General features: G+C 40.0%; 1 protein-coding gene across 3 annotated transcripts in view; it reads right to left on the reverse strand.

Annotated features, from left to right (window-relative positions):
- LOC138799208 (alpha-2-macroglobulin-like) overlaps positions 1-12,818 on the reverse strand; it is a 49,336-nt gene that overhangs the window by 17,090 nt on the left and 19,428 nt on the right. For 2 of the 3 annotated variants that reach the window (XM_069980093.1, XM_069980091.1), the window contains exons 10-20: positions 12,457-12,566; positions 12,200-12,358; positions 11,071-11,298; positions 10,520-10,586; positions 8,078-8,223; positions 6,443-6,592; positions 5,116-5,283; positions 4,880-4,970; positions 3,596-3,725; positions 2,073-2,298; positions 1,490-1,616 (exon numbers count right to left, since the gene is read on the reverse strand). In XM_069980093.1, the coding sequence (XP_069836194.1) occupies positions 1,490-1,616; positions 2,073-2,298; positions 3,596-3,725; positions 4,880-4,970; positions 5,116-5,283; positions 6,443-6,592; positions 8,078-8,223; positions 10,520-10,586; positions 11,071-11,298; positions 12,200-12,358; positions 12,457-12,566 (1,602 nt within the window). The remainder of the gene's footprint in view (positions 1-1,489; positions 1,617-2,072; positions 2,299-3,595; positions 3,726-4,879; positions 4,971-5,115; positions 5,284-6,442; positions 6,593-8,077; positions 8,224-10,519; positions 10,587-11,070; positions 11,299-12,199; positions 12,359-12,456; positions 12,567-12,818) is intronic. The other variant, XM_069980092.1, reaches the window with a different exon arrangement.

The following is a 12,818-nucleotide window of genomic DNA, read 5'->3' on the forward strand; positions in this document are numbered from 1 at the left end:
GGAACATCAATTCTTTAGAATTGGAATATGGGCACATTTAGGTGTGCCCACTTTCCAATTAGCTATAGCAGACAATGTAAAATGCAGCCGAAGCCTTAGTTTACATTGTCTACACAGTCAGTTTCTTGCGGTCGCTATTTAATGAATAGTGGCTGCACAAAATTGACAAGCCAATTTTTTCTGTGGCCACATGGAATCCCAGCCCGGAGTATATAATGTGTGTATACATTCCGGACCGGATTCCATAGACTTCAATGCGATTGTCCGCTGTAATTAAATAATGACCATTGTTGCAAGCCTGCAACAGTGGCCGCTGTTTAATGAAAATATACGTTGTGTGAACTTGGCCTAAAGGGGTGTTCCATAACTTGTGCCCTATACACAGGACAGGTGACAAGTGTGAGATTGCGGAGGGTCCAAGCTCCGCACCCCTGACGATCTCCATATTGGCCAGTGGCTCCTTTGTTTTGAATAGAGCCGCAGGTATCATAAGTATCACTTCACTAACGATATCTACTAAAGGTTCCGTCAGAGTACAAGGCTACACTGGGTTAGGGCTCCTCTGGCAAACTCCTCTCCTCTACTCTTCACAAGCACTACTGCAACTACCTCTTTTAATTCTCTCAAGCACCTCCCTTGAGCACTATGGTCAAGCACTCAAGTGTGTGTCAAGGGTTATTTTTTGTGAAATTGTGTACTGTTACTCTGAAAAGCTTTACAATAAAGTTGTTGTATTTTTTATACTAACGCATGGGACTTCTCCATACGCACCCGCACCTATACACACACACCACTGCACACCTTGGGTTATTTGTCCCCCTTCTGTGGGTGGCGGTAAAGACAGTCCGGGTGAGTCAGTTGCCACTCAGGACTGTTGTGACAAGGGCCCAAGAGACCCACAACAACTCGGCAGGTAACTGACCATTTGGGGAACACAGCCAGCCATATTTAAAAAGCAGGTATCAACATCACACTTGTGTGCTGGACTAGCAATGGCGTAATGACAACTAACACCTTTGGCTGAGCTAACCAACACCAGTAGCTCACCAAAAATAAAGAGAGCCGAGTACAGCACCTGGCTCTTTCGGACGGCAACATAGGAATTAACAGCTCTATTCAAAGCAAAGGAGCTGTGAGTGATACGGAGATCGCTGGGGGTTTCGGAGTTCAGACCCCCAGGATCTCTTACTTGTCCCCCATCCTGTGGATAGGGGACACGCTATTTTATTTTCAAATACGCCTTTAAACTTCCAGTGTTAGATTTGTGTAGAAATAGGGTTAATTATCATTATTATACCTCTGAGAATATGGAATCTAAAAAAACTGTGAAAATGATTATAAAACCAAAAATTAACAATCAATATTCACAGGATAAAATTTCCAGAATTTCAACAAAACTATGGGATATTTTCCAAACAGAATAAAGATTAGAATATTCTACAATTTTCCCAAACACAAATATTAAAAATGGGCTTTATGCCTTTATTACCTAGTTTTGAGGCTTTCAGGTTCCAGTAGAAGGTTTTGCTCTCGTCTACACAGATACAACTGCTATACTGACAGTCAGCACAAGGCTTCTCTTCTAGCTCATCAGGGGTCTCCACGGTGGTTTTTACCTATAAAAACATTAAAAAAATTACTAGATATTTTCACCATATGCATTTATGCATCAATAAAACCCTATAGTAGTTATAGGAAAGTCAATCAAGCACCTCTCAGTTCTTTCGATAACTCCAATAGATTTGGAAAGAGAAGACCACACACACCCACTCACACAAAGCATGGAGCATGAGCCTGGAAATGGCAAACGGGTTGGACTGTCAGTTATTGGATATTTATGGCATATCCTGTAACTAGAAGAAAATACATACTTAAAGAAAACCTGTGACTGTCTATTGTATAGGATGCCGATGCCTTTGGTAAATATATACAGTATATACTTCATAGCACACTACATACTACATTTGCCTTTCAGTGCCAAAGGCAATTGTCCTAGCTAAGAGAGTTCTCAACCTTTGTTTCTATGTGACAGAGACGCTGTACAAGAAATGTGGGAGTATCACTTTCATTACCTTTATACATTGTTTCAGGTAGTTAAAGACTGAAGCTTTGAGGGTAAATGACTCTCCTCTAATAACAGAGTACGGGAGGGTGAGATCTACAAAGAACGGCTGGAAAACTCGTAGAGATGATGGAGGAGAAATGCCAATTCCAGTGGGTCCCATACATATGGCTCCTGCGTTCCAATCAGTGATTGTATCTGGAGCTTGATAGTTGAGTTCTGTTTTGCCTGATTCTCTGTACAGAAGAGAATTTGGTGTTACTGTGGCAATATCATGTGGCCATGGTTCCCTTTAGGTTTCTTCTACAGGGTTTTTTTCCCTCTCCTGAGTGCTGGAAGATGACTACTTTTATTCTAATATTGCAGTAACCTATATATATCATCATTAGGCTATGTTCACACATCGTCCAAAAAAGGAAAAAGGCATCTTTTTTTGTTTTAAAAAAGACACCCATTGTTGCATTATTTTAAGTGACTTCAACAAAATGCATCAAAGTCTATGGAATAATGGACGTCTTTTTCGCACATTGTATTGAATGATGGACATTTTTAGGCGGGCGTTATTTAATACACTGTGTGAAAAAGATGTCAGTTATTCCATAGACTTCAATGCATTTTATTGAAGTCACTTAAAATGATGCAACAACAGATGTCTTTATAAAACAAAAAGCTGACGCCTTTTTCTTTTTATGGACATTGTGTGAACATAGCCTTACATTGACACATAGAAAGTGTAATTCGATTCCAACAACTTCTTTTCTGTGCATTATTATTGTCAGTGCATGTACAGTATATGAGACCGGTGGGTTGCGATAATTCACTTAATGACAGCTTACCTAGTATGTGTTCACGTGTATAGCTATCCAAGAAACATGGACATTTCTGAAAACAGTGCCCTTAATACTATCCCCGAGGCAAGATTTTCCAAAGATTTTAATATAGCACAATATTAGATTCAAAATACAGCAGCGTTTTAAACCTATTTTACTGTCGTATTTGGCTTGTACTTTACTGTATGTAAACATAGCCCTATAGGTGTTTATTATTACCTTTATTTAATATGCTGTTTAAGGGCTATGTTCACACAACGTATGAGACCGGCCGTTCCGTGACCCTGCCGGGTCACGGAACGGCCGGTCTCTGAAAGGATCATCCCAGCCAGTACTGCCTGATGTACGGCCTGATGATCTTTGCAGCCGCAGAGTTCTGATGCGGGCGCATCCATGCACGACCGCGTCAGAACTCTCCACTGCATGCTATGGAGCGAGCGTCTGACACCGCTTGCTCCACAGTGTGCACTGACAGGGTTTGCGGCAGTTGTTTGCGGCACCGCTAGGGATCCCGGCCAGAGTGTACCACGTGTATACGCTCCGGCCGGAATCCCATAGACAGGAAGATAACGTACATTTTCTATCAATGTCCTTAAAAACTTTTTGGTGATTGGAATTGTTTTACTTCATTGTTCCTTTGCTGATATCATTATCTTGTAAGTTAGGGAATTTTTTTTTATGGATTTGTTTTAAACCAACTTACCCCAGAGGAACAAGTTTCCAAATCCAGGTCTCAGGGAAATATGGTCTCACTTTTTCAACCTCCTCTGGTTCCCCTCTTAATCGTGCTGTACTTCTTGAGACTACTGGAGGTGAGGCATGAACGACGGGAACTTACAAACCAAAACATGACTATTAGTACAAGTACATTGGTGAAGCTAAACCACAGCTGTGCTACTTTTTCAATTATAATTCTATTTCTTGCCCATTTTCTAAGACTTAATTAGGGTTTTCTGATTTAAAGGGTTACTCCATGAAAATCTTTCAAATCAACTGGTTTCAGAAAGCTAAAGATTAGTAATTTACTTAAATATTTCAAGTCCTCCCATACTTATCGGCTGCTGTATGTCCTGCAGGAAATGGTGTTTTCTTTTCAGTCTTACACAGTGCTCTCTGCTGACATCTCTGCCCGAGACAGAAACTGCTCTGAACATATCCTGTCTCGGACAGAGATGTCAACAGAGAACACTTAGACTGAAAAGAAAGCACCACTTCCTGCAGGACATAGAGCAGCTGATAAGTACTGGAAGACTGGATATTCTTTAAATAGAAGTAAATTACAAATCTATACTAGAAAGCATATAGGACATGCAAAGCCCAATAATGTATTCGAGTGCTAAACTTCCAGCATATATATGTATTAACATCAAAAAACACCAAAAGAAATATGCCACAGAGGCAAAATAGCACAGCACACTGAAACTTTTTTATACTACAGATAAAGGTACTTTATTAGAACAGGTACGTTACTATACATGATAAATGTACCCAATTTAAAAACACTTAAAAAATATACTACACCATGGAGATACCAGGTAGGGTATCAACCAACAATAACCAAATACAAAAGGTATACCAATAAGCACAAGAAAAAATAAATGCTACCAGTGCAAAAAGTGCATACAATAACACAAAATACTGTGCATGACAATAATAAAGCAAGAGGGGAACAGGGAGAAAATGGGGTGCCAGGAGCAAGAGTCCTGATTTTAACTACTTTGCTTCATGGGAAAACCCCTTTATGATATAATTCTTGGCAGATGGGATAAAGTCACAACAGCAAATACTTAATATGTAAAAAGTAACCAGATAGAAAATTCCTTAAGGCTCTGTTCCCACTATGGGAACAGGCCGCCATTTATCGGAAAAGGTGGTCATATATTCATAATTATTAAATCATTATTGATAGATGGCCCCCTGCTCCCCAAAAAATCCTGTAGTGGGAACATAGCTTAAAACTGATTTAAAATTGTGAGATGTACTTTACCAGCAGGCCGTGTGCTGCCTCTCATAGTTTCCCGAACGCATTTCACAGGTTTCTTTATGTCTGCGCTTGTTATTATTTTTAAACTGAGGGCCTATAAGATGACAGATCAATAGATAGAGATTTTTTTTCTTTTAATGGAACACTGCAGTGTGGAGAAGGATCAAATAAGTAGAATCTAATTGTGTCTATTTTTCCAAAGAAATTTCTAAAGAAAATGGAAGACATATCAGACCAACCTTAAGCATGCTGTACACATCCACATGACTGCTGTCAGAGAAACGTAGAATTTGAATTGGCTGAATAATGGAGCGGCCAGAAAATGGGGAAAATGGGCCACATGGATTTTCAGATTCCCAGACGCCATAGTCATACAACCAAAATCCCATGTTAAATATATCAAAAACCTTGTTTAAAAAAAAAAATAGAATAAAAATGTTAGATATATGTACTTTGGTGTAAAACAGCATTAGGCCATCGTAAGTTGTGTATTAATCACGTCCGTTGTTGCCAATGTGCAACAACGGCTGTGATTAATACCTAACCTATGTGCAGTGCAGTTAGAGTGAATCTGGGCCGGAGCGTATACATATAAGGGAAGATTTATCAAACTGGTGTAAATTAGAAGTGGCTCAGTTGCCCCTAGCAACCAATCAGATTCCACTTTTCATTTTCCAAAGAGTCTGTGAGGAATGAAAGGTGGAATCTGATTGGTTGCTAGGGGCAACTGAGCCAGTTTCACTTTACACCATGTTAAATCTCACCTATAGTATACGCTCTGGCCAGGACCACTAGCAGCTCTGCAAAAAACATGTCAGTTCTAACTGCACGCTCCATTGTGAACAGCGGCAAATTGCCATGCAGGAGTGCATGGATGCGCCTGCATCCCAATTCATCAGAAATGAAGATCATCCAGATGATCTTCTCTGATACCGGCCATTCTGTGACCCGGCTGGGTCACAGAATGGCCGGTGTCTTACCCCATGTGAACATGGCCTTATAAAGAATTGTTAGAATGTTTCTTGATAAGGCAGTGTTCAAAGGAAAACCATTGAAAGAATTCATAACTTTTTATAAATTGACCTACAGTGGGTGATTAAACACGCCCAGATTTTTTATGCTTTCTGCACCTCAAACAACTTAAATTCCCCGGTCTAGTCAAGTGTATCATATAATGCTTTTAACAGTATCTTTTAGGCAACGTCCTCTTTGACTGGTAATTTTGGGTGTGGCACCCAAGATTCATTTAAAGGGGTATTGCAGCACATTTGTAAAAGTGAATATGCGAGCCCTGGTCTCCCGCTGATTGGTGAGTTTACTTGTTTATTAATTTCTCACACACCCCTGCCTCACGTCTTCCAATTTTGTTGGACTTCCCTCACTTTGTCACCCTATCAAAAGAAGCTATTTTTGGGGTAATGCCTGTTGGGGGAGGGAGGCACTCACATGGCCATGGCTCTGATTTTAGTTAGTTTATTCTATCCAACCAAAACCATGGGATTACAAAAATGAGTAAACTAATAAAATATCATTCTTCTGAACTATTCCACCACTGTTACCACTCACTTTATTTGCAGTCAGCTCTTTCTCTGGTTTTATTAGCACCACACTCTGATCCACCACCCTCAGACCACAGAGAGACCCTGGAGAAGCCTCAACCTCAAGAGATACATCTGATCCTGGAAGAACTTCACCTGGAGAGAACCCAATGGATACCTGTTTAAAGAAAACAAACAAAAAAAAAACAACCCAGGTTAAATTATATAACTGTTCACCTCCAGTTACTAAGGCATCTAAATCACCACTGGGCAGCACTTGGCCCAAACTGAGTGTACTATTAGACTTTTTATTACAAAGAAATGTATGATACGCATGTGATATGATTAAAAAAAAAATTAACCTTATAGCCTATTGGCTTTGAGTAAAACTAAATGTTATACAGCTGCATAAAAAAAAATATTTGAAAAAAGTTAACAGCTATATTTGGGATAAGATAAAAAATTCACACCTTCAAAACGCACCAAGGGTATAATGCAGACAATATAAAGCTGTAGGGCCTCCTCTCTACAGTAAGGATCCTACTAGACAAAGTAATTTTTAACAATTACGTTGCACTGTAAATTAACGTCACTGCAGCTTACGCTGCAGAGACGTTAAGTTATGATCCAGGATGATACAGGCACAGGAGCTGCTCTTGTGTCATCAGTGGCGGGTCCCAGCTATTCAGTGATAGCCGGGACCCGCCGCAACTCTCAGCACTGGAGCTGCACTCTTGTGCTGAGAGTTAACCCTATAGCACGACCGCAGCATCTATAGGGCTTCTGACAGAGGGAGAATTCTCTGTCTGCTGTCCATCGGGGCTCTGCGGAGTGATTGCAGAGCCCCGATGTTAGACATGGAAACCCGAAGCCTCAGGCTTCCGGTTTCCTGGATACGGAGGCCGGCGGGGGGGGTTAGAGGGAAGGCTGGGCACGCCGGGCGCGTCCGTGAGCCCTGCCTCCTCCCCTCTCTCCTCTGCCGCTGTCACAAGATTGTAACAGCGGCAGGGGACAGAGGAGAGGGGGCAGACATAGGGACATCAGCTTATGGGATCATTATGAAAGGGTTAACCTGAAATCGTTCACCATATTACACAGAACGATAATCCTTAGTTACAATCGTTATGATGATCGTTACTACAATCGTTTACTCCATCTAATCGCAGCAAATGACGGAACAATGCGGAATTACACTGAACGACTAGTAAACAAATGCGGAATTACAGGGATTGATTAGAGAAACGATTAACATTGATTTTGCTGTCAGCACCAAACGAACGATGAACGATTTCTTTTTGGTGGTTTGATTGTTGCCTGCATTTACACAAAACAATTATTGTTTAAATTGGAACGATATAACGATAATTTGCACGATAACCGTCCTGTGTAATAGGGCCCTAAGGAGTGTATAAGATAAACGAATTGTACCAAAAATCTAAAGGGGGTATCTCACAATGAAGAGAGTGCACAGCGCTCCAATCATTGTTTGAAAGCTGAACTTTCGCTCCATTTCTATGCACTGGCCATACATACACTGTGCACTGCCTTCTTTGCTGCTGATACTTTTATCAAACTTCTGCTCCAAACTAACATATAAATGTAACACAAACACAGTCCTTACCATTCATTGTAAAATCTGGAAGTCACTTTTTTGTCCACTTACTTTATTTTTTAAACACTTCTGTATGTTGAACTTTTGAGAGTCTGCTACCATATCTCCGTTGGGTAGCAAAATGTAGACAAGCGCATGAATAGTCGTTGATGTCTCTGCACTCAAACGCAGGTTTAAAGTAGCTTTTCCATGGATATCTGCAACACACAAAACATTTCTGGCTGTAGGATATCATAATTATGCTGCTATATAGAAAGTAGAAATAACTCTGGATTACTATTCATCCTAATCATCGACTGATCAACCCTACGACTGTATCCATGTTTTCCAAGCAATCCTTGGGCTCTTTAAGGGTGCCTTCACACGTACCGCATGGCTGCATTTTTATCGCTGTGTTTTTGGTGCGATTTTTACATGCGAGTTTTAATCAAACCTCGCATGTAAAAATCGCACCAAAAACACAGCGATAAAAATGCAGCCATGCGGTACGTGTGAAGCTACCCTAAAGGTGCCTTCACACGTACCGTATCGCTGCGTTTTTATCGCTGCGTTTTTATCGCTGCGTTTTTTACATGCGCGTTTTGATTTTCATGTGAAAATCAAAACTCGCATGTAAAAATCGCACCAAAAACGCAGCAATAAAAACGCAGCGATACGGTACGTGTGAAGCTACCCTAAAGAGTAAGCACACAGCGGGATTCAAAAGCGGATTGTTCAGCTTTCTATAATGCTAAACAAATCTTTCTTCACTCATCTCTATTCACCAGTAAAAACAAATTGATGTCTAAGCCTCACCATACTAACTCAAAATAAGGTTTGGTTTACACTTCGCTTAGTTCATACGGTGCTCCATTCGGGGAACTCCATCGAATGTCCTGTTTATTTGGCACTATATGAATGCAAAACAAATCTTTTAGGCTGTAATTTTTTGTCGGTTTGAATCATGTCGAATAAATGAACTCCAGACAGAAACCCAATTGACCTTATTGAAGTCAATGGGATCTGTTAGGTATTCATATGCATTCTTTAGGGTCTGTTCTTGAACAGACAAAAGGAGTCGATTATGTGGCAAAACCATAGACTCCTGCAATCAAAGAAAGGCCTTTGTTCATTTCAGTCAATAATGACTCTATTTCTAAAACTTTAAGGCAGGGATGGGGAACCTACGTCCCTCCAGCTGTTGCAAAACTACAATTCCCATCATGCCTGGACAGCCAAAGCTTCGCTTCAGCTGTCCAGGCATGATGGGAATTGTAGTTTTGCAACAGCTGGAGGGCCAAAGGTTTCCCATCCCTGCCTTAAAGTTTTAAAAGAGCTGCTGTAGCCTTTAGAATCTAACTAGATCTGTCAAAGAACCCATTCATAAGAAAATGAGTTGGCCAGCTAGAGGGGAGCATACTGTAGCTGAGGCCATATAGGTCATTTATTAACAGAGATGGAGATTTGACTAGCCTAAAAGAAACATAGCAAATGCTGAGAATTATGTTGCTTTAAGTTGACTCTTATATGGGACTTTGCCCACTCATGGTTATTTGTGAGTTGCTGTACAAAAAACAAACAAATCTGACTTGATGACAACCAAATTTCATGACATTCAAGTAAAATTTTAATTTATGAATTTTTTATCATATTGAAAATGTTGTTCTTTAAATTAAACATAGTCTGATCCATAGGTTTTGTAACAACCAAAGAAAAAAAGAAAGTACTGAGCCAGCACACTCAAAATAATGTATCAAAAAATATAATTTTATTTAAGCACAAACATGAGACATAAAAACATTTAAAAACATACAAACATAGTGCTAGCCACAATACGCTGCACTAAAACCTCTGTCCACAAGATGGCAGTGGTATACTGCCCATATCCCACAATAAGGAAAAATAATATAAAGATTCCTGCATATAGAGGTGGAGTGCAGGTAGTACAAGTAGGGTATCAATAATGCATAATATCCTGCCACTTCCCTCTACATGCAGAGAAAAGTGCAAACAATACAAATGCCATAAGGCTATCCTATACAACCTGCACCGCGGCCAATATGGAGGGGACAGATGGAGAAGAACCGCCCAACGCATTGCGTCGCACAGTGCGACTTCGTCCCTGCATGTTCTCACCTCTATATGCAGGAATCTTTATATTATTTTTCCTTATTGTGGGATATGGGCAGTATACCACTGCCATCTTGTGGACAGAGGGTTTAGTGCAGCATATTGTGGCTAGCACTATGTTTGTATGTTTTTAAATGTTTTTATGTCTCATGTTTGTGTTTAAATAAAATTATATTTTTTGATACATTATTTTGGGTGTGCTGGCTCAGTACTTTCTTTTTTTCTTTGGTTGTTACATGGTTTAGTGTTATAGTACTGTAGCACCCTGCTAGTTCTTATTCTGTGGTGCCCTCCCCTCCATCATATTAAGCATGATCCATAGGTTTGTCACATCGTAAAATACTGTTTACAGGCCAAAAATTTTAATTCAGCCAGACGTCTTACCTTCATCCCCCTTTTCAATTTTAATTTTCATGGATCCAAAATCTTTTATAGAATCTTTAGAAAGTATCTGTAAAAAAATAAATAAAACTAAGCGACAAAAAACATTAAAGAGCGATATTAATCCTGACAAGTTATGCCCCATTTACAGTATTCACGACATAGAGTACAACAAAGAGATCTTGAAAACAGGGACCCCAACATCTAAGTGGGTGGACCGAGCATGTACTGTATGCTGCTGCTTCCTTCATCCTCTATTTAGCTGCCAGAGATAGTCAAAAGCTACATTCGTCTATCTTTGACAATTCCACAGAGCACCTCGACCCCTACCAATACAAACTTCTGACATGTCGCTATGACATGTGAGAAGTTTTTTTAATTATAGATACACTTTAAGAGAGTCCTTAAAGCTGCACTTATCAAACATTCATATCTTACACTTTTAAAAGTCTCAATAATTGCGCTTAAAGTTTTATTGACATTAGTTCACTATTGAAGCCAGAACAAAATGTGCTCAATGTACATGTATATGTATGTGCTGCATAGTTGCTCACCAGATAATGTAAATATAGGTGCTTGCCTTCCATCACTTCCATGTATTTAATGATATATTCAACTGGAATCTCCTCATCCCCCTCACATGGCAAAACTTTGTCCAAAGAGTGAACCTTCAAGAAGCTCTTGCTCGGAGAGTAAAATGGGGAAATATATAAGGCGGCTGAACCATAACTAGCCCTGATTTCACCAGAAATATGTGATGAAGCGTCCAGGACCATTCTAGCCTACAAGAAACAAAATAGGAATGTTTTTCATGCTTACAGTTCTGAATGTCTTAAAGGAGAAGTACGGCCAGATCCATTTTTTTTTAGCCAGTGCTGAGGAGGAGAAGGATAAAAGAAGTAACATGCTCTTCCCTCCCCTACTCCAGCACTGGTGGTCACATATCACTGCTCCGGTCCTCAGCTGCTGCCTGGTCTGAGTGGGGATCCGGGTTGTCAGCCAGTCAGCGGCCATAGTGGGGTCCTGCCTCTGCCGGTGACTGGCTGAGCAGACCTCACACATCACGACCCAGGTCCCCCGCTCAGATCAGGAAGCGGCCGGGGACCAGAGCGGTCTGCAATGTATTGGTTTCAAAAGTCCTGAGAAGATACTGGAGTGGCTGTTACAATTCCTTATTCAGAACCCAGAAAGCAGTACCCAAAAGTGTTGGTGAACTGGCCATAAGTGATTGGATTACATTGCTCAGGAACGCTGTCAGACACTGGTGTGTCTGATTATATATCACATTTGCAGCAAGTAAAAGACAAAACAAAAGGATAAACTTGTCTTGAAGGAGTTAGGAGAATTCGGAGACTGCAGTGGTCATCAAAAGTGTCATTTTTTATTGTACTTGGAGAAACCACTTGTTATATCTGTTAAGTTGGGCAAATTATATTGTTCTTATTGATTTTCTTTACAAACAAGTTTAAAAATTTTAGAAAGTAAATCAAATTTACAATGGGGGGGGCGGGGTTTCGAATAATTTCTGACTGCAACTGTAGCTAAGTTTAGAGTTAGGATTGATAGGAAATGTTACAGAAAACCAATGTAGACACATGCTGTCAGATTTAAACGAAGGACCCCAGCACTGCATGGCTACCCTGTACAGGCTTCTCTTATCTCAGTGCACATATTGATAAGTACCCTCAAGTGCACGCTGTGTGTCCAGTTGCTGGTATTTAGAGTAAAAGATACTTGACCATTTTCATCTGTCACTAAAGTCTCATTGATAACATCAGATAGGCTCTGGAGATAAACCTTAATTCTTGGTATTGGGTTACCATCAACATCCTCCGCTTTAAGCTAAAAAAGAAATAAAAAAAATATAAATTAAATACATGACCTGTGATATAAATCCATTATAATAAAATAAAAAAATAAAGAGGCCATAGAAAACTTACAAATCCAGTGAATGGTATTCCAGGGTTGTAATTCCTTTCTTTATTAACAAATGAGAGTTTGTTGATGACGGTTGATATACTTGTCTGACCTGATGTTGATAGCTCCACCCCTTCACATAAACGGAAATAAGAAAGAAAAATTGAAAATTATTCTACCATAGAGGGGTATTTCTATTTGACAAAATTATCCCGTATTCACAGGTCCTAGTGGTCGGACTCCCCACGATCTCTGATCGCTGGTCACCAATGGGTGATATTTCTTCATTTATTCTCTATGTGAGCTGTGGGTTCTGATGTTTCCAACAGCTCCCATACAGTAAAAGGTTCCATGAAAGGGAAGTGTGGTATTACTATTTTTATTC

This window comes from Dendropsophus ebraccatus, chromosome 8 (assembly GCF_027789765.1).
Source record: "Dendropsophus ebraccatus isolate aDenEbr1 chromosome 8, aDenEbr1.pat, whole genome shotgun sequence".
NCBI lineage: Eukaryota > Metazoa > Chordata > Amphibia > Anura > Hylidae > Dendropsophus > Dendropsophus ebraccatus.